Raw genomic sequence first — 20,911 nt, 5'->3', positions numbered from 1 at the left:
AAAGAGAACTTGACGAGCCAAGACCAAAGGGAAATACTGCATTTGCTTAGCTAGCTATGTCGTATTTATGATTCCGCCCAGTAGTATAGAGCTGGATCCTAGATTATATTCTAATATGATAGTAAGCGATCAACAAGCAAAATTATTATTAGTAATATCCATATGCTGTTGGATTGTTGAGGTGGGGTGGTAATTCTCTTGTTTCTCGAGAAAGAAGCAGGCGTTTTTTCCGTCTTGCGTCTACCTTTTGTCCTTTTTACCCCGATTATTTCGAGCTCTATGTCTTCTTCTTCTTCTCCTTCCTCTCCTTCTACTTCTAATAATTGCTCTTCCTCTTCTTCTTCTTCCTCCCCTGTGGTATCTGTGTCAGCGCATGCATAGATTTCTTCTCTGAAGGAATTTGTTTCAAGAAGCTTCCTTCCACTCATACCATTAGTCTTCTGGTATAACTTGCTGCCTTTTTTCTTAAGTGAAAGAATGGAAAATCTACCTCCTCGAGTCATAATGGTCTTAGTCTCATAACCCTCCTCTGCAGGTCCCGCGTGTATACTAGCCTCAGATAACCCATACCAACTTGAGTCGTAGTCGTCTGCTAACCTACATGAGTTAACAGGAGAAGATAACGCTACACCACTGTTCTGAAAGGTCACATTCATAATCGTACATTTGACAAGTTCCTTTTCTTCATCAAAATATTCAAGTTCAATTCGAAAAATTAACTTGGCGGCTAAAGTATGGTCATCATGTAAAGAGCGATTGGTGATTGCAAGCAGGCCAAAAGTGTCGCCACTTTTCAAATCAATCTCATCATCTGGTCCATCGGATGCTAGATTTACTGTACCGCCCTTGCCACTCAAGTCTCGAATACATATTCGAAGTTGTTCTAAGCAAGGAATGCTCTGGATTTTTGGTCTTGGTGTCTTGATACACAGTACGGCATGTTTCTTGCTTAATTCTGGTTCATCAAAATAAAGATTATTTGGCCCACACAGTGTCTTCTGATCCTGACTTGACCGACCAATTATTTTACGCAGACCTTGTGTCGTTTCTGTATCCTCTACTGCAAAAACAAAAGTTCTTATATCTCCCATTATGCTGGTAATTAGCTCTTTTAAGTTCCACCCTCTGCAAATACCTAATGCTGCTTACTTATGGCGGCGTAGAATTCAAAAATATCAACCAGCCTTTAATGTTTTATTGTTTTGTGAAGTCACTCCAAAAAAAGTGAATATCCGCTATAGTGCATTGTTCCGGAGTTCATTTCCACTTCAGGCGTTTTATTTGGAGAAACAACAAAAGTATAATAAAAAAAACATACATATTGTTTAGATGAGGCTCTATGTCACATACAGGTTTGAGTAAAACAAAATGAGGGAGGCAAAATATAGAAATACAAAATTACAAGATCGTAAAATCTAGAAAAGGCGACACCAACAAAAGGCAATTCTATAAGACCAAAAGACGCGCAAGAAAAAGGAAGGGAGATAATCTCTCTTCACATAATTGTACAGCTTTTTTTCAACTTATCTCTTTTCCTATTTTTACCGTCATTACTTTCATTGAAGGAAAGAAACTTATTTTTTTTTGAGTGTTTGTCAGGCCTTTCGAACCTCTCTCGTGGATGATTCCTACTATTATTTGCATAACCATTTTGCATGTTATTTGCCGCACGTAAATCTTCTTGTTCTTGTAACCTTCTAGCTAGCTCCTCATCATCTTCAATTTGTTGCACCCCGCTTGCCCCACTGTTAACTTGATTACTGGCTACCCTTCCTGCGTTCTGATCACTGAAAGGGTTAGAGATGTAAGACTCATTTTGTCCGGTAGCCGTAGTGTCGGTTCTTTCCAGACTTGTGGGAATGAAGTTCCCGGTGTAATAAGAATCTTGGGATCCATTCACAGATTTGAGCGATTGCCAGGTTATGTCTTTGCGGTTTCTGTAAGTGGTATCTGTAACCAAAGTAAATAGTTCGCCGTTGTTCTTATATAGTGTGCAAAAATGATCATTTCTGAATAGAACAGCATAAGACCTTTCTACTAAAATTTCTCTTAGATGGCTTAACCCATAATCAGTCAACTGAGTGGCAGATCTTGCCAAAAAAGACTTCAAGTAGGTTGCATCGGACTGGATTTGCTCAGCGTTTCCAAATTGAGCCTTATTTTTTTGAATCTCATATGACTGCACTAAAACCTTTTGAGCGCCCATATACGAATATTTGGAAACGTGTTCATAGGCGCTTGGATCATTGTCCCCATCTATTATCCAACCGTGGACGATACCGACGTTGTAGAGCCTGAAAATTGACATTTCCATTCCGTCTTCGAAAGACCCATTGAATTCCGGGTTGATGTTTAAACCACTGTACAGCTGTGGTAGAATCTGGATTAACTGTTGTCTGTCGACGCTCATACCATTGGCGTTTTGAGCACCCATGTCGGCTAGTGTTTGCACAAGCTCATTCAATGTAACAGTTTCCTTTTTTTGTACCAAGCTGGAAAGTTCCTGAGCATAACGAGCATGGACAGGTGAGATCAATAATACGTTGGCTAGTGCAATTAACGCACATTCACCTTGTCCATTCTGAAGTAATATTTTGAACTGGTTGCCATTTATTTGAACGGTCTTGGTTAGAAATGAAACGTCCATGTCTGCCTATTTCTTTAAACGATTGTGGTAGGATCAGGAGATTGCTCTGCTTTTTATTTTGACGAGTGGAAGTTGTTTACGTTCTCCGTAGCCTCTTCATTTAGCTGCACTGCGACTATTTCAACCTTCTTTTCATTGAAATTGGTTGTTCCCCTGATCCCGCCCGGTGTCAGAAAAAAAATGACCCAATTTGCTTAGCAGCTTCTACATAGTATCCACACACAGCATCATGGCATTGTATTCCTCGACAAAGCTGCCGGGGTACGAGGACTACATTATTCGATTTATTTACGAGTACAAATAACTACAAACTTTTGTGGCGCGTTCGTCTTCAAGTTGATTTGAGATATTTATCTTGTTCAGGCGATAAACTATATCAAAGATCCGTAGGAGTTATTAGCGCGGTTTTCAGTAAAGCCTTCCTTTTTCTTGTTTGGTTGCAATGAAATTGAAAACCCCGGTGGCAGATTATTATTGCTTGTAGATGTGGGAGCGGGACTGATACTTGTGTTCGTCCAGACGTTGGATGATGCGGGACTTTGACGCACACTTCCTGTGCTTGAGAAGGATTGAAATTCATTGAACTCATCGTCAATTTTAGTTTGGGACCGTCCATTGGAGGCAGCTTCTCTTATGACCTTAGTATCAGTCTGATTTGATGTAGTCCGTGGCGGAGGGTTTAATGTTCTCATTGGAAAGCCCCTAGTGGCCAAGACACCTTTAGGATCCAAAGGTTTGGAACTTGAAACGTTCTTGGATGGCGAGGATGGACTTTTATATGAGGGCAGAGTTGTTTTTCTAATCGGTTTCATGGCCGCTACTTCAATGTTCTTAGCTGCAACTGTCTCCGGGTCCTCTTTCTTAACAACTGCTGGTTCAATAACTTTGTGGAAGGCATCTTCGTCGTCATCATTGGTTCTATCACTTAATTTGGCAATATGATGCTTCTGAATATCGGACGACATTTTATTTATGGCATTTGTATATCCGGAATACTGCGACTTTGTTAGCGTAGAAGCCATGGAGTAATTCCACATCAAAGGTAATACTTGGTCAACGAGGATCATCTCATCACTGATGATCAGCGGAACGGTTTCAAAAAGCTTTAGTAACCTGGATAGAATTCTTGGATCTCTTGTCTTCATTGATTTGAACAAAGGTAAAATAGTTTCTGAACATGTATAAGAATCAATGGATTTGTGCTCTATCATGATTTGGAAACATGCCAGACATGTGTTTTTCACCGTTAAACTTGTGGTCTTGGTAAACAGTCCAGAGAGTAATGGTAACAAGAATTGTTTCACTGTAGGAAAATCAAGCACTTCTAAAGCTAATGAAATTTGTAATAAAAGTTTCTCTTGAGATATCACGGTAATATCACTTTCTGAATCATGTAAGACATAACTAAATAACGGCTTTAGTATGTTTTCCAAGAAATCGGAACGTTTAACTTTTTGCTTCAACGTATCTAAATTATCAATCAGGCAAATAGTGGCCTTTCCTAGCAAGATCGGGAAGTTCGTATCACTTAATAAAACCGGATATATTTTCTCTTGGAAAGACAGCTGAGACAAAGTGGACCCTATCTTGATTATCAAATCTAGGTTTTTGTTGACGCATTTATCATTTACTATCTTTTCTGCACAAAACTGGCTTAATAACTCTAATAGTATGGGAAGAAATTTCTTTTGTAATAATGCCGACGGGAATTCCGGTAGCAAATTTATCAGACCCTCCAAGAATACGTATTTTTCTTCATTATTCTTCGTTGGCAAATCGTCTAGAAAATTCAGAGTCTTGATTAATGGGTCCTGAAAAAAGTCAGAGGATAAAATTAGCGTTATGTTATCGTACCTGGAATAAATATCTCTATTCATCAGCTTTGGCATACAATGTCTCAGCCTCGGTGGGATCTTACTGAATATATTATCCCATGACATGGTACTAATTTTGTTTTGGAATTTGTTGTATTCCGATTTATATTCGGTGGTAGAATTTTCGCTTCGAAATAAGTCTTTACCACTGTACAGGAAATATATTAACAGGCCCAACGAATAATAATCATTTCTGTAGGCTAAGGTGCTTTCAAATACAATTTCTGGGGCAGTATAATTCAACTGCAAATGCATAAATGAAGGAACTCTCGGGTCATATTGTGGTAGGAAATACTCAGAGGTGTTTGTGCCCGGTGGTATTTTCATTAGGTGGCCCAAACCAGAAATTTTCCAGTCTGAATTTTCATTTATAAAAATTGCTCTAGGTTGGATATTCAAGTGCACGCAGCTTGCGCGGTTATGAATGAAATCAAGGGCATTTACTACTTGCAGTATACCCCTTTGAACCACAATGTTATCCTTGACATGGCCTTGTAAGAAATTCTGCTCTTCATCGTCAATTTCTCTGAATACCGTCTCCAGTGAACCGGCGACGAACTCGGTGACAAACATAAAATTCTTACTATGTTCTTCTAACGGTTCAATTAGCGTCAGGATATTTGGGTGTTTGAGCTTAGCCAAATTATTGGCCTGATTTCTCAATATTTCATAAGCTTCTTGAATTAGCATCTTATCTTTAGATCCAGATTTAGATTTAATGATGCTGTAATGCAACAAATAATTCTCGAACTGCTTCTTGTCGAACATGAATATCGATACTTTAGAAGGCGAAGATGAAGACGACGATTTGAGACGGCCGGTGTAAACACTCCATGGTTCAGCAGTAAAAGTTGGTGATGATGAGAACGAGTACTTTGATGTGATACCTGTCCTTGATGACCAGAACATCATCCCTGCCTAATTCGAGTGTATCTTTTTGCTGTTTATAGTATAATGGACGAGATGGTCACTACTCAAATAACTGCATCGCACTATAGAATATTTGAGACTTGTTTTGATAATATGTTCTTTGGCTTCCATTTTTTCATGACTGCAATACCTATTTTCACGCCCAGTCGGGTTCGAACCGGATATAAAATTACGTTTAGTTCTTCTTTTGAGCGCTTCTAGCCTTAGTCAAAGGAGGATATACCTAAGTAAATCATATATGGGCAATATATAAACAAAGAAGCATACATTTATATCGCCGCGAGGGGCAGCTAGATATCTCGACATATCGAGGAGCGATGACGTAAACAGGTGAAAAAGCAGTGTATAGACAGATGCACGGCCATGCTTTTTGTTGGAATGGAATCCAAAAAGTGTCTCATCTCAATTGATAGTGGGTAGATGTGTTCGCTTTGACATTAAAGAGAGCCTTGAGTAATCCTCTGGGTTCATAGAACAGGGCATCTCATATATGGGTTTCAAATAAAGCCATAGCGGATCCTGGTGCTGAAGAATGAATGGTAACGTGAATGACTGCATAGGCTATAATATGATAAGAGGTGTACGGATGTATATTCATTTTGTCTATTGTGTTTACTAACTGGGTCGAAAAGGACACTTAGACAGCTGGAGAAATATGATACTAGCAATCCTTGGAGTATGTTTATAAAACGCCACAGGGAATACCAGGCGTAAATCTTTATAAACGGACAATCGAAATAATGTCATTGGTTAGCATCTTGGCTCCCCTGGTCACCTCTGAAGGCCTAGATTCAAGAATCAAACCGTCATTGAAAAAGGGTGCTTCCTTCCCAACAAAGCCATCGCTATGGAGAACCACCGAGTTCAAGTTTTACTATGTGGCCTTTTTAATTGTGGTTCCTCTAATGTTTTATGCTGGATTGCAAGCTAGTTCACCAGAAAATCCAAATTATGCCAGGTATGAACGCCTCTTATCGCAGGGTTGGCTATTCGGTAGAAAAGTGGATAATAGCGATTCTCAATATAGGTTTTTCAGAGATAATTTTACACTATTGTCGGTTTTAATGATAGTTCATACCTCCATAAAGCGCATTGTCCTATATTCAACCAATATCACCAAATTAAGATTTGATCTAGTGTTTGGTTTAACCTTCTTAGTGGCTGCCCACGGTGTCAATTCGATGAGAATCCTAGCCCATATGCTAATTTTATATATTCTCGCCCATACACTAAAAAATTATAGAAAAATAGCCACAATTAGCATTTGGATTTATGGTATATCCAGCCTTTTTATTAACGACAACTTCAGGGCCTATCCATTCGGTAATATTTGCTCTCTTTTGAGCCCATTAGATCAATGGTATAAGGGTATTATCCCAAGATGGGATGTTTTTTTTAATTTTACTCTTCTAAGAGTCTTAAGTTACAATTTGGACTTCTTAGAAAGATGGGAGAATTTCCAAACGAAAAAAAGCCCATCCTACGAATCAAAGGAAGCTAAATCAGCTATTATGCTCGATGAGCGTGCTAGATTAACTGTAGCCCACCCGATGCAGGACTACAGCTTTATGAACTATACAGCTTATGTTACTTATACTCCACTTTTCATCGCTGGCCCCATTATAACATTCAATGATTACATCTACCAGTCGAAACATACTTTGCCATCAATAAATTTCAAGTTCATCTTTTACTATGCCGTGAGATTTATTGTTGCTATCTTGTCCATGGAATTCATTTTACATTTTCTTTATGTGGTGGCAATCTCGAAAACCAAAGCATGGGAAAATGACACGCCCTTCCAGATTTCCATGATCGGTTTATTCAACCTGAATATTATTTGGCTGAAACTTCTGATTCCATGGAGGTTATTCAGGCTATGGGCTCTTATAGACGGAATTGATACGCCTGAAAACATGGTTAGATGCGTCGATAACAATTACAGTGCATTAGCCTTTTGGAGGGCTTGGCATAGAAGCTACAATAAATGGGTTGTCCGGTATATTTATATTCCTTTAGGTGGTTCAAAAAATAGAATATTAACCTCTTTAGCGGTCTTTTCGTTTGTAGCTATATGGCATGACATTCAATTAAAATTATTATTGTGGGGTTGGTTAATCGTTATTTTCCTTTTACCTGAAATTTTTGCTACCCAGTTTTTTTCTCACTATACTGACGCAGGCTGGTACAGACACGTTTGCGCTTTTGGCGCTGTTTTCAACATATGGGTCATGATGATCGCTAACCTTTTTGGATTCTGTTTGGGTTCCGACGGTACTAAAAAATTACTGAATGACATGTTCTGTACTGTATCTGGCTTGAAGTTTGTTGTTTTGGCTAGCGTTAGTTTGTTTATTGCTGTGCAAATAATGTTTGAAATCAGAGAGGAAGAAAAAAGACATGGAATTTTCTTGAAATGTTGAGGAGTTGATTTTTTTAATTCTATATAATTGCTATCATATGTAGTTTATTCAATCGTATATGAATTAAATTATAAATGAAAATCACGTACATCAAAGCGCATAAAGTCGATGAAAATATGATATATATACATATGCAAGTATATTTACAGTGTGGTACATAAAAAAAGGAAGAATTTAAATACGTTTTTTATACTCACCAGGCGTTTCAAATTTCTTTTGAACCCATAATCCCCTCTTTCTGGACCTTGCCATAAATTCATGATGACGATATGTTTCTTCTCTGCCGTCGAATTCTGTATTTACCTTGCCCTCGTAAACAACCGCTAACCCATCCTTGAGCATTTCTAAGCTCAAATCTCTCCAACCACCAAACCAATCCCAGTACGACACTCGAGCCACACAGCGATTATACTGGTCTATAGATAAAGGTTTCACCCATATTTTCTTACCCAAAATCCGGTTCTGTAACCAAATCAGCGCTTCATTACCAAACGGTTGGGCTTCATTACCAAAATGTGCTCTTTCTGGGGCATCGATTCCACATAATCTTATGGGAATGGTTGGCAGATTCTTTCTATTTTTGAAGGGCACATTTAACTTCAGAAGCTGACTCTTGGTTCTTTGTATTTGACTTTTATTCGATCTCCTATGCATAATCCAATTTAAATTGAAAAAACTTATATTCTCATTACCGCTGACAAGCTTTTTCGAGACATTATCATTCTTGACCATTCGTGGGATGGATCGTAACCAACCCCATCCGCCACTAATACCGCCTGGCATATGGAAGAAATGAAAGTTGTCACCGTCACCAACAGACGTGACTTTACCATAGAGCCATTTTTTGCGGAATATGCGTTTTGGAATATCGGTTGACCTTTTAAATTGAGTTAAGTATCTTTTATACGTGTAGATTAAGGTTAAGGTAGAACCCGTAAGGATGATTGAGAGGACAGCAACATCCGTAGGTTTCTTTGAATCAGAATTGCCCTGCTTCATATAAGTGCATCTATGAAACCTTAACAGCCATGAAGTATTAGTCTTCCTACGTCGATATCTTATGCCATATATCACGCATTTATGCTTCAACACTTTCTTTTTTTTCTTTTTTTTTTTGGTTAAAAAAGATTCGTTAAGGGTCCATGGCATAGGGAAAAGAAGAAGAGCTTCTTGGCAAACCGGAGTTCCTGGTTCCCATGTATGGGCATATTCCTAGTATTGAAATTAATTACTATTATTGATTGAAGTATATATATACATATATATTATTTTGCTTGTTGTTGTTCCCAAAGACGTAACGTTATTGTTGCTAAGAAGCATGGAAGTTGACCTCTGTCTTCTACCCATAAATTCATAAGATCATCCCAATTATCTATGTTGGCATCAAGGTTAGATTTAAGAGTATTTTCGTTTAGGTCAGCAATCAGATATTTTTCAGGTTTGAAACAAGAAAAAATTTTTACACGACCATCTTGCTGGAATTCCAATTTAAAACCTAATAATGAATTTACGACGTCGATAAACTCCAATGATTTTCTATTGAAAACCTGCTTCAGCCTGAAAAATCTCTTATTTGATCTAAAAACCTCTTGTTCGAATTGTTGTAATTCGAAGTTTAATGAGTCATAAACAGAAATAGGTATAGTTTCACTATTGGGATTGTTCTGTTTCAATTCATTCAATAAATCAGAGTTTTCCTTCTCTAAAAGACGCAATTTACTCTTCTTGATGAATTGATCCTTAATAAAAGGTCCATCACGCAGTTGCAATATGCGAACTCTTTTCTCCTTAAATTTAGTCAGTTTTTCTAATTTTTCTTGCAGTAACTGAATGGTACCTTGTGCTTTGCTCAACTCTCTAGAGATTTTTACATTTTCAAGTTGCAATTCGTTGAGCCTCTGTGAATAATTTAAACCAATTTGGTCACTTGTCAACTTCCTCTTTTTTCTTTGAGTTTCCACATCATTGGAATTTGACAATAATTGGTCGTTTAACTTTTTCAATTCACTTGTTAAGTCTTCTGTTTTATTCTTATAAGTATTGAGCAAATTGTTCACGCTTTCACTTACATTTGCCTTTAAGGCATTTTTTTCATTACTGATCGTCTCTGATGAAGTGATACTTTGTGCAGAATATAAATCATCCAGTTGTTCTCGCAGTAACCGGCATTCTTCGAAAGATAAGCTTTTCTGCTGCTCTAGCTCGTGGTTCAATCTCTTCAAATTTACTATGCTGTTTTCGTAACTCTTATTCAAGTCTAGTATTTGATTTCTCTCCAAAGCCATTTCATCATTAAGAAGTTTCAAATTGTTATTATCTAATCTCAATTTATCATTTTTATCTGTTAAGACTAGACACTCTTTTTTAGTTAACTTCCAATCGCGGATGATCTCTTCGGGGCCACTTTGCAGGTTGTTTTTAGCCTTATTAGTACAATCACTATTCTTGTTACCATCATTATTATTGTAACCATCGTTATTATTATTATTATTATTATTATGATTACCGTTATCATCATCATCATCATCATTATAAATTTCCCAATTAGTTAACTTCGATTTTAAATCAATATTTTCTAATTGAAGATTTTCATATTGGTTTTCCAACGTGTGCAATTGTTTTAGTTTGTTCTGTAATTTTTCATTTTCTAGTTTCCAAAAAGTAGAGGAATCTTGTGATTGTTTCAATTTTTTCAATTCATTGGCCTGTTGCATGTTCGCCAGTTCCAGTTCTTTAGTATATTGTACTTGGTCATGAATCATTTTATTCATCTCGGTGAGCTCATTGAACTCTTCCGTAGAATAGTTTGGGTGGGAGTTCATCATTTTTGAAGCTTTTAACGAAGACAAGTCATCATCCTTTTCCATGACTTGATGCTGTAGGTCTTTGATATCCACACTTTGCCTTTTTACTTCATTTTCATATTTTAACAGAAGAGAACGTGAACTGTCCGCTTCCAGCTTGAAATGATTACATTGGTTGGTAAGTTTTGATAATTTAGAATCATATTGCTGCTTTAAAGCATCCATTTCTAAATCGTTGTTTTGCAAAGTTATTTGCAATTCCTGTATAAACTTGTCTTTATCAGTTGTGGATTTGGTTGAAGTTTCTTTCAAGCTCTGCAATTCTTGTTCCAATTTAGCATTGTTCTCATAAAGATACTTCGTATCATTCAATGATTTCTCCAATTCACCAATTGTGGCCTTATATTTCTTCTCCAGAATATTAGTCTGTTTCTGTAACTGCAGTCTATCGATCTCATATTCATTTTGTATAGTATTGAGTTTAAATTGCAGCGCCTGAACCTGACGGTTACTTTGTTCACTATTACTGCCCATATCACGTGAACCACCAGGGCTCTCTAAAAAAGGAGAAGACCCACCGCTATTACTCATTTTGTATCTGATACAACAAACCTCTGGCTTAAATCCTCCAATAAATAATGTTACGGGTGTATATAAGCTGTCTATCAATGCAGCGAGCGAACTATTTAATGCTGCCATGACCACTGTTATATACTGTTATTGTTAAGCCAAAATGGAAAAAGAGTACCAAAGGAAGCGCTCTTAGGGTAACGCGCTAAGACTTCTCAACGCTCCTTTAGCAATAACTTAAAATACTAAAGAACAAGATTAAGTTCAAATGAACAAATACTAATTGTTTGCGTCTGACTTTAGCGGTGAAATTCTCTTTATAAAATATCAAGAGTGCCAAAAGCAGTTTTTACACAAAAATGTCAAAAGTGTATGTTATCATAGTTCTCAAGAGGGTATTTAACATCGACTAACAAATATTTGAAATCTCTTCTCATTGTTTTATTGCAAACCAGACCAAGAAATTTTAGGTTGTTAGAAGAACTGGAAAAGGGTGAAAAAGGGTTTGGCCCAGAATCCTGTAGTTATGGTTTGGCTGATAGCGGCGATATCACCATGACTAAATGGAACGGTACTATCTTGGGCCCCCCTCATAGCAATCACGAAAACAGAATATACTCTCTTTCCATAGAGTGTGGCCCAAACTATCCGGATTCCCCGCCTAATGTTACATTTATCTCCAAGATAAACCTACCATGTGTGAGTCAAACTACGGGTGAGGTCCAAACAAATTTTCACACATTGCGTGATTGGAAAAGGGCCTACACCATGGAAACTTTATTACTAGATCTCAGAAAAGAAATGGCAACTCCAGCTAATAAGAAATTGCGTCAACCAAAGGAAAATGAAACCTTTTAATTGTCCAATTTCCATCTATATAAGGCTTGACCACTTCACACTCATATATACAAGCAGTAAAACACAGATAAATATATTTCTATTTAGATAACAAGCTCAGTATTTCTCCATAATATGCAACTACTCTTCTCATGTCGAAAAATTGCTATGCAAGCGACTACAATAATGCTGTATATATATGTATTATCAATCCTTGCAACGGTCCTCATCCGGGCACACGAAGGTAAACCCTTAGATCTGCTAAAAAACAGACGACAGAAGGACTGTTGCACCCGAGATCGATAAATTTGTTCTCCAGTCCAAGCCAATAATGAATATATTGCAACACAAATCCACATTCTTCATGGGTCAAGAACGCCCCAGAGGGGTTCAACCTCGATGAGATACTGTACGTGATGCGAATGGCTGTTAAATTTGCGTTGTCCTTTTAAATAAAACTAAAGAAATATATTGAATATTTAAAAGATGCAGTAAAATATTAGATGGTACTTCTATCTGCCTTTTATAGCTCGAAAACGAAAAAAAGGCGGCGAAAAAAACAACCCAAGCCGGGTAGTAGAGCAGATCGATGGACAATAGAATAGGGCTACGAGATATATCTACTCTATAGAGATATCGTGCTTTTATATCCGAGGGGGTTGCCATCTACTACAGAATTATTTTCATTCGATTCTGTTTCAGTTCATTGGGCTGCATGCTTGTACTCTTTTTGCATTAATGCGTTGTTGACAACTTCCTCATTCATGCCCGGAATAGGTAATGTCGGTTAATAAGATGGTTATCCCACAACGGTCAGCTTTTCGTGAAATACACATCCTGAAACAGAAAGCAACTGGCTTGTTCGTGAAATTTCCCCACACTTATTGCTCTCATCTTCTACGCCTTTTTCTGTCTCCTCATCGCATTTACCTGTGGGTTTCCTAATCGATACATCAATGCCATATAAGCGATGCACGTTTGGTTTTATCACAGCTGTTTCAGAATTCAGATCTTTTGGCAAAGGCCACACCATTAGCCCGATCAAATTTGATGTATTTTGCAGCATAGAGATGATAATATTTCAGATATAAAAACGGTTCCAACTCCATTGTATCCCTATATACCCTTCTTAATATGCATTGTTATATTGTATACGACAGGAAGGCACCTCCAACAGTTGTACCCACTTTCCGTATATTAGGTATCAACTGGAGAAAATGAAAGCCTCTTCTATGGTTTCCATGACCATTCTAGCCGCGACTTCTGTCTTTGCTAGTTCTAACGACGATATTGTCCAGGTTCCAGCTGAGGCTGTTATAGGATACTTGGATCTCGGACGTGATCATGACATCGCTGCTCTACCATTTAGCAATAGTACTACCAGTGGCTTATTATTCGTCAATACTACCATCGTGAATGTGGCTGAAAAAAAACGAAACGCTACCTTGACAAAAAGAGATGCAGTCGCTGGCGCCTGGCACTGGTTGCAATTGAGACCTGGTCAGCCAATGTACAAGAGGGATGCTGACGCTGACGCTTGGCACTGGTTGCAACTAAAGCCAGGTCAACCAATGTACTAAAGTGAGACCTGAGTTATTTTCAGAATGTTCTCGATTTCTCCCACGTTTGAAAAAATCACATTTTAGTTCTTCTTTTTCCAAGTCCAGTAGCAGATTCGTCTTACTACTCATAAAGTACTGGATTATGTATTTCTCTCCTCAATAAATAAAATAGCAAGATATTCTTGTCAACTATTTTTGTCATCGTATATTAGCTAGAATCTGTTTCTATATCCGTTTCCGACTCTCTTCCCGAAGTAGATTCTTTGTCATTGGAAAGTAGCTCGCTGTAGTTCGATTTTTTCTGATCCTCTGCATTTGTATCTGTCTCAGATTCAGACCTAGAAATCAGACCCTTATCTTCGCCTATTTTGTCTACGGGCGATCGAACGTCATTTTGTTCTAAATAGACCAAACGCTCCTCATTAATATTGTTACCATTATCAGACAGAGAGCTTATTGATCTTGTATCATTTCCAAACGCGATGCTATCATCCTCATTTTCACTGAGTTTATCATTGTCAGCAGTACGCGTTCTTTTCGAAAGTCCAAAAAATTGGAAATCATCGAAATCATCGTCTTCCTTCTTGATTGCCGATTTGTTGGGTTCTTTCGTACCTACTCGGTGTCCATCTGCATTTTTCAACTTCTCTTTTAGGTTTCGAGATTCCAGACTTCTTCTTCGTTTTAATCTCTTACCTGGAGAGTTTAGCTCAGAAACTGGTTTTGTCACTTCCACATTAATAAGATCAGAATCTGGAATATCATCATCTGATATTTTGACATTATTTCGTCGCAGAATCTCATGGAGCTCTTTAATTTTCTTTTTTTTCTCATTCAACAGGATCACTACCATAGCTCTAGTTCTTTTATCACGTTCTTCCAAAAGATTATCCAAAAAAACCCTTTCTTGAGCCAGCTCCTCGACTCGGCTTCTATTATTAGAATCGCTTTCCCTCATTTTCCGGTAAGAGTCGTTGACACGACAAACATCTCGATACAATTTATCTGCCATTTCAAACAAATCAATCTCACCCTCCGAAACTGGATACAAGGTCAGTTCAGCGATTTTTCTAACGATTGCTGATGACTCCAATTCCATAACTACTTTCCACACCTCGTTGTCTTGCATTCTACATGTCCATTTTGAAAATACTATTCTATCCTCTAACGCCGCAACGTAAACTTTATGACCAGTCAACATTCTAAGCAGTTCATACCATACATGTTTTCTAGACCTTTCATCGATATTCTCTCCAGTAAAAATTCGCACGTCATTAATTCCAAAACTGCTTTTGGAAAATATTACTGTACCTTCGCTAATCAGTAAGCTCTTTATTCTAAGTCCCATCAGATTACTATCATTTAATGTTTCCAATGTAATATTATCCTCGATCCGGACCTTACAGAGACCACGTTCATCACTTTCTCTACTTTGCGCTTCTTCATTGGCCATAGGAATACAGCTAATAAACTCCATCTTCATCAACTTAAACGTAGCACGCAAACATGCCCAACAATGACTGTGTTATAATAAGTCATTTAGCGCCATTCCCCTCTCTCTTATACCGATAAATTAGAGCAACGGCAACCAGTTAACATTCGGGCGTATCCTTTAGCACAACTTCTAGTAGTAAAAATGCGCTCCCGGGCGTGCTTTTCGGGCAAATTAATTCTACGATGATTAGTAATGTAAAATAATATTTAATGTTTAAAGACTACATTAGGTATATCATTGATTAACAAACTTTTAAGTTAGGTTCAAAGCAGACTTTTTTGCATGCTCAGAACCAGATAACACACTACACCCAGATAAGTAACAAATCGAGATGACTGAGATACTCCCACACGTGAACGACGAAATTTTACCAGCAGAGTATGAACTTAATCAGCCAGAACCAGAACATTGTCCTGGTCCAGAATCAGAGTTGGCAGGTAAGTCCGATACCTGTGGTAGTTGCGCCAATAAAGACATCTGCGAAAGTCTTCCGAAGGGTCCTGATCCAGATATTCCACTAATCACAGATAATTTGTCCGGAATAGAGCATAAGATATTGGTCTTATCCGGTAAAGGTGGTGTTGGCAAGTCAACCTTTGCCACGATGTTAAGTTGGGCACTCTCAGCTGACGAAGATTTACAGATAGGTGCTATGGATCTAGATATATGTGGACCTTCTCTGCCACACATGTTAGGTTGCGTTAATGAGACTGTCCATGAATCGAACTCTGGTTGGACACCTGTGTATGTAGCTGATAACTTAGCCACCATGTCTATTCAATACATGCTTCCGAATGACGATTCCGCTGTTATATGGAGAGGCACAAAGAAAAATCTGCTGATAAAGAAATTTTTAAAAGATGTTGATTGGGATAAGCTTGATTACTTGGTGATTGACACACCTCCGGGAACATCTGATGAGCATATTTCAATAAACAAGTACATGAAGGAATCTGGCATAGACGGTGCGCTTGTAGTTACTACCCCCCAAGAAGTAGCTTTGCTGGATGTACGTAAAGAGATTAATTTTTGTAGAAAGGCCGGTATCAATATCCTTGGGCTAGTGGAGAATATGAGTGGATTTGTCTGTCCAAACTGTAAAGGAGAATCTCAAATATTTAAAGCCACTACAGGAGGAGGCGAGGCGCTCTGTAAGGAATTGGGAATCAGATTTTTAGGTTCTGTTCCCTTAGATCCAAGAATTGGCAAGAGTTGTGACATGGGTGAAAGCTTTCTAGACACCTATCCTGACAGTCCCGCTTCAACAGCTGTACTCAAGGTTGTCGAAGCCCTCAGAGATGCAGTTGGGGATATATAGTTACTTGGCCAGATCATGTTCAAATGGTAGACATATAAATGGAGATTGAATCATTTTGAATCTATATATCGCTTTATCTAAGTGATATTCCCACAAAAGACATCTTGAGCTCAGTATATATAAAGAATTGCTCCAGTAATATCAAGTGTACTACATTCTTTTCTTCTTTTTCTTTTTTTGAAGATAAAAGATAATTTACATGTCTTATATGTACATTTCATTAAATTTTGGCAAACTCGCTCTCCAAGTAAGCCTTTTCAGGCTGTCCTAAAGGGAGGCCAAGCAATTTGCTCTTCGAGTCGCCGATGATAGAGCTGTTCTTTTTTAGTATATTTGATACAATCTTCTCAGACATAACATTACAACATGCAGGAACTTCACGATTATGCTTATTTTCTTCGTAAAATATCTTCATCCCATTAATCAGCGAGTTTATAGTTTCTGGGGTCTCTACTTTTTCTAATATGAACTTCAGGTAGTCTTCAAAAACTTTCATGCTTACGCCCCATTTATCTTTCTCAGAATCGGGAAATTCGTTAAGAATTTTTCTTAAAGTTTCCAGTTCATTATTCTGCATGGGATCGTTTGATAACAAGAGCCTTGGTCCCAACACTGTAACAATTGTTTTTTCTGCCAAATCATAGGACGATCCCTTTAATAGATTCTGCACCTCAGAAAAATAATTACCTTCGTATCTATCTTTCAAGGCCTGAGCATTGAATATCAATCGTGAAGGGATTCTCAGTTTTTTTACAATATGATCGTTTGGAGCCTTTTGTAGTAATGATATTTCACGAATAACAAGTCTTTTAATGATGTCTTCCGCGACAGCATCATCATTGAAAAAGCAGGAAACAAAGAGAGAATGACTATGTAGTTGTGCGAATTCTAGTTGGGCTGCAAAGGCAAATGTAGCTTCGTCACTAGTCTCTTTCGAAAAAACGCGAATTTCATTGAACTTTAATGTTTGAATCAAGTACCAACAGTATTGAACATCTAAGGCCTTAGTTCTTTGCCTAACATCTTTGTACAACTTTTCTGTGTTTTCATTAGCTGCATATAATTGGAAAATGGCACTAATAGGATCATTATAAGTCAAAGAAAACATATCTAAATGCGATTGAACGAGGGCTTCTAGGGAATACTCATCTATTTCACCGTAGCATAGTGTCAAATTTAGAAGGCACAACCAACTAAATTCATTTTCAAGCTCTTTGAGGGAAAATAGGCCTTCAAAGGGTGACCCGCTTAACAGCTTGTAAACTCTCGAAATGTAGTTGTTAACGCTGCCTCCGCCAGTTGACCACTTCTGTAATTGCAGCTTTGCTAAATCACGTATTCTAGGGTCATTCGAACCTAGACAAGATATTAACACGCTCAAATGACCATTCTTGGACTCAATTGCTAACTTGGAAGCCCTCACAACATCGTTTAACATTAAATATAAGAATATTTGTTCGATTTCATCGGAAGAACTCTTGATTTTTTCTTCAACTTCTGCAGTGATTCGATTAACAATCCACAAAGTTAATTGACGATGTCTTTCTCTTCTCAACAATGCTCCTTTTGCCTGAGCATTGGGTATATCATATGGGTAAGAGACAGGGTCAAACAGAATAGACGAAAGCTTCCATAAATTATAGTCACTGGAGGATTTTTTCATATAACCTAAGACGTCTTTAAATAGTAGAGAACTCTCAGTAACTTGGGGATACGAGTTCGCTTCTCTTAATTCAATGGTTACTTTCTCAATTTCTTTGTCCAAATAAAGATCATCAAGTAAAAAATCTCTTTTCAACTCACTTGGCATACGCTGAACCGAAACACCTGTTTTATCAAAAATGTTTTTTGTCAAAAGCATCGAACCTGTCGAAAACTTGGCAAATGTGTAGGGAGCAGTAAATCTTCTTTCCTTCAGGATGTGTTTCCCCTTTTTGATTTCATCATTGAATTCAGAAAATAGTAAATCCATTTCATCCTGACAGGGACCGACAGATTCCTTCGAAGTAGTAAACACAGAACGTAATGAGGACCCAGCTAAGGTTAATTGCTCTACCCAATCTTTAGAAATATCCAGACCAGGAGAGACTTCGATACCTTCAAAGTCCGCCTCAGATACATCAGGTTCGTATGCCTTTTCTTCAATGATGGAGGCCTCCTTACTTGACAAACTTTCGAAAGCGTCATTTGTTTCAAGAACTACCTCTTCGTTCGAGGGCCTCGATTGTGCCAGAGTGCGCACCTTTTTTGAGGGACGCTCATGCTCATCTTCGTTTTTTCCCCCTGAATCTTCTTGATCTATTTCAGCGTCTTCCTCATTTACTAAACCCCAAATGCTAAAATGATTGACTTTGAATGTCCAAATACCACCAAACGGATTATAGGATATAAAATTCATTTCCCTCATGTTTCTAAGTTTTCTATCCAAACTTTGAAATTCGGCAAACTTTGAGGTATCCTTCATTGGCCTTTTAGTTGTTTTATCCATAGGATAAACACTCTCTAAGGTAATGATGGCAGGAACATTTAGGCCATGTCCAACCATAGGCTTAGTAGCTTCGTCAGGATAAACTTCAACTGTCTTAGAGGAGCGGAATATTACAGTCTTACCAAATAGTTCTTCTTTAAAATTTCTGGCAAATGCCGTAAGATCCACTTCATGCTTGAACGTAATGCAACCGTACCCTTTTCTCCCTATGACAAAATTTGGAATGGAAGCTAACTGCTTCAACGATAAATGCTCGAGTTGCTCTGGAGAAGGAGAGCACCAATAATCGCAATATTTTAAGTTTTCATTTTGTGTGGTATTTTCACCATCTCGTGTTATATCCCAATCATTCGACTGATCCTTTCTATTGAAATAAGGCCCGACGTCATCATTTTTAACATTTTCTTTGCTATTCATGTTAGTTGCCTTATTAGTGCTGCCCATTGATTCATCTCCAAAAGCGCTCTCTTCGTCCTGCCTATCATCTTTCGTAGTTGCCGGACTACCGGACAGTAACTTCAATTTTTTTGCAGCACTTCTGTTGGAATCAATCTTTAATTTACGCAATTCTGTTAAGTCGGTCTTTTGAGAAGAAAGGAAAGTGAAGCCGTTCGTGTTGAACTTGATGTTTTCACTAGAATTACGAGGTGTTTTTTTGGAAGAAGAAAGGTCCTTCACTAAGGAATTCGAGCTCGTTCCATTCAACCATGGCTTGCTGTAAGATGAAGAAAAAATTTCATTCGGTGCTGTGCTTTTCTGGGTGTTTTTTAGTCTGCTGCTTAATTTACTGACTAAGCTTGATTGTGATACGCGTGGTAAAGCAGTGTTTCCTGAAACTGTGGAAGAAAATGAATAAGCTCTTCTATTCTCAGTTGGTTTCGATGTTACACCTGACTTATCATTCTCATCTGGCAAAGAAGACGTAATAGACCGTGGCATGTTAGCCACTGACATAGGGATGTTACTTATGTTGATCCCATATGGATTGGTTGACATACTTCCAGTAGTTTCACCTGATTGTGATAATGTAGAACTATTATTCCCAAACAATCCTGCTCCAGTGGTTGAAGTTCCTGGTTTTTGGCCGAAAAGACCTGTAGAGCCCCGTGTATTATTTGATCCAAATAACCCCGCAGATGTGTTTGTAGATGAAGAGTTTCCAAATAGGCTTCCAGCCCCAACATAACTTGTGGCAGGCTTACCAGACAAAGCACCGCCTTGTGCAGTAGAAGTTATATTGTTATTATTACCAAACAAATTACTGGTTGATAAAGTTGAACTTGTGTTATTACTATTCCCAAATAAACTGCCATTTGGCACGGTAGATCCTGTCGAATTGTTATTGAACAATCCTGTAGGGCCTGTTGGATTTGGTGTGAAGTTGTTATTCCCAGATGAACTTCCGATACTTTTAGAGGTAGTGCTGCTCGTACCACCAAACAGACCGCCTGACGGCTGCGTCGGTTTATTGCCGAATAATGAATTGCTAGTTGGTTGTTGGCCTAAAGTGTTAGCATTGGAATTGGCACTGAACAAACTACCGGATGGGCTAGGCGTTGAAGTATTTGCATTAGCATTGGCACTCCCGAATAACCCGGTAGATTTTTGAGGAAATTGAAGGGAACTGGTAGGCTGTGCCGGTGTAGATGTTGGCGTCGATGCGTTTTGGTTTCCGAAGGTGAAACCACTATTTACGCTTTTGTTGAACATGAGTACCTTTCGCTTCTGCTGGTGATCCAAAAAAGCAATGGTAATTTAGATACGGAGTAAATATTTAAAGCAAAGCGGCCTCTCCTAGTATGTTAGAAAGATTGTTCCCTTTTCAAAAGGTGATGTCAATGTTGTTTTTGTCCAAAAAATTTTCGAGCTTTTCTTAAAAATGTTTGAACTGTCTTTCCGACGGGGGCCTGCTAAAAATCTTTCGGCAAAATTAAAAATCACTGACAAGATATTGCTAGTCTTT

At 38.1% G+C, this 20,911-nt stretch overlaps 11 protein-coding genes across 11 annotated transcripts; 4 read left to right on the top strand and 7 right to left on the bottom strand.

The window, feature by feature from the left end:
* Positions 1–110: 110 nt before the first annotated feature.
* Positions 111–1,091, bottom strand: SKDI07G1760 (uncharacterized protein; the record flags this gene model as incomplete). The annotated part of the gene is made up of 1 exon (XM_056227931.1): positions 111–1,091. One exon carries the CDS (start codon positions 1,089–1,091, stop codon positions 111–113), a length of 981 nt encoding a protein of 326 aa, XP_056087704.1.
* Positions 1,092–1,495: 404 nt separating this feature from the next.
* Positions 1,496–2,647, bottom strand: MIY3 (Miy3p; the record flags this gene model as incomplete). Its single annotated transcript, XM_056227930.1, has 1 exon — positions 1,496–2,647. The coding sequence occupies one exon, from the start codon at positions 2,645–2,647 to the stop codon at positions 1,496–1,498; it is 1,152 nt and encodes a 383-aa protein (XP_056087703.1).
* A 371-nt stretch (positions 2,648–3,018) lies between these two features.
* On the bottom strand, positions 3,019–5,433 carry SCY1 (Scy1p; the record flags this gene model as incomplete). The annotated part of the gene is made up of 1 exon (XM_056227929.1): positions 3,019–5,433. The coding sequence occupies one exon, from the start codon at positions 5,431–5,433 to the stop codon at positions 3,019–3,021; it is 2,415 nt and encodes an 804-aa protein (XP_056087702.1).
* A 758-nt stretch (positions 5,434–6,191) lies between these two features.
* On the top strand, positions 6,192–7,874 carry GUP1 (O-acyltransferase; the record flags this gene model as incomplete). Its single annotated transcript, XM_056227928.1, has 1 exon — positions 6,192–7,874. One exon carries the CDS (start codon positions 6,192–6,194, stop codon positions 7,872–7,874), a length of 1,683 nt encoding a protein of 560 aa, XP_056087701.1.
* A 174-nt stretch (positions 7,875–8,048) lies between these two features.
* On the bottom strand, positions 8,049–8,873 carry LCL3 (Lcl3p; the record flags this gene model as incomplete). Its single annotated transcript, XM_056227927.1, has 1 exon — positions 8,049–8,873. One exon carries the CDS (start codon positions 8,871–8,873, stop codon positions 8,049–8,051), a length of 825 nt encoding a protein of 274 aa, XP_056087700.1.
* Positions 8,874–9,139: 266 nt separating this feature from the next.
* MAD1 (coiled-coil domain-containing protein MAD1) lies at positions 9,140–11,269 on the bottom strand (the record flags this gene model as incomplete). Its single annotated transcript, XM_056227926.1, has 1 exon — positions 9,140–11,269. One exon carries the CDS (start codon positions 11,267–11,269, stop codon positions 9,140–9,142), a length of 2,130 nt encoding a protein of 709 aa, XP_056087699.1.
* A 338-nt stretch (positions 11,270–11,607) lies between these two features.
* MMS2 (E2 ubiquitin-conjugating protein MMS2) lies at positions 11,608–12,106 on the top strand (the record flags this gene model as incomplete). Its single annotated transcript, XM_056227924.1, has 2 exons — positions 11,608–11,618; positions 11,704–12,106. 2 exons carry the CDS (start codon positions 11,608–11,610, stop codon positions 12,104–12,106), a joined length of 414 nt encoding a protein of 137 aa, XP_056087698.1.
* A 1,196-nt stretch (positions 12,107–13,302) lies between these two features.
* On the top strand, positions 13,303–13,665 carry MF(ALPHA)2 (Mf(Alpha)2p; the record flags this gene model as incomplete). The annotated part of the gene is made up of 1 exon (XM_056227923.1): positions 13,303–13,665. The coding sequence occupies one exon, from the start codon at positions 13,303–13,305 to the stop codon at positions 13,663–13,665; it is 363 nt and encodes a 120-aa protein (XP_056087697.1).
* A 190-nt stretch (positions 13,666–13,855) lies between these two features.
* LIF1 (Lif1p) lies at positions 13,856–15,130 on the bottom strand (the record flags this gene model as incomplete). Its single annotated transcript, XM_056227922.1, has 1 exon — positions 13,856–15,130. One exon carries the CDS (start codon positions 15,128–15,130, stop codon positions 13,856–13,858), a length of 1,275 nt encoding a protein of 424 aa, XP_056087696.1.
* A 343-nt stretch (positions 15,131–15,473) lies between these two features.
* On the top strand, positions 15,474–16,460 carry NBP35 (Fe-S cluster-binding ATPase; the record flags this gene model as incomplete). The annotated part of the gene is made up of 1 exon (XM_056227921.1): positions 15,474–16,460. One exon carries the CDS (start codon positions 15,474–15,476, stop codon positions 16,458–16,460), a length of 987 nt encoding a protein of 328 aa, XP_056087695.1.
* Positions 16,461–16,680: 220 nt separating this feature from the next.
* NUP145 (nucleocytoplasmic transporter NUP145) lies at positions 16,681–20,658 on the bottom strand (the record flags this gene model as incomplete). The annotated part of the gene is made up of 1 exon (XM_056227920.1): positions 16,681–20,658. One exon carries the CDS (start codon positions 20,656–20,658, stop codon positions 16,681–16,683), a length of 3,978 nt encoding a protein of 1,325 aa, XP_056087694.1.
* Positions 20,659–20,911: the final 253 nt, after the last annotated feature.

This window comes from Saccharomyces kudriavzevii, assembly GCF_947243775.1.
Source record: "Saccharomyces kudriavzevii IFO 1802 strain IFO1802 genome assembly, chromosome: 7".
NCBI lineage: Eukaryota > Fungi > Ascomycota > Saccharomycetes > Saccharomycetales > Saccharomycetaceae > Saccharomyces > Saccharomyces kudriavzevii.
The sequence above is the reverse complement of the archived record's forward strand: the minus strand, read 5'-3'. Positions and strand labels throughout refer to the sequence as shown.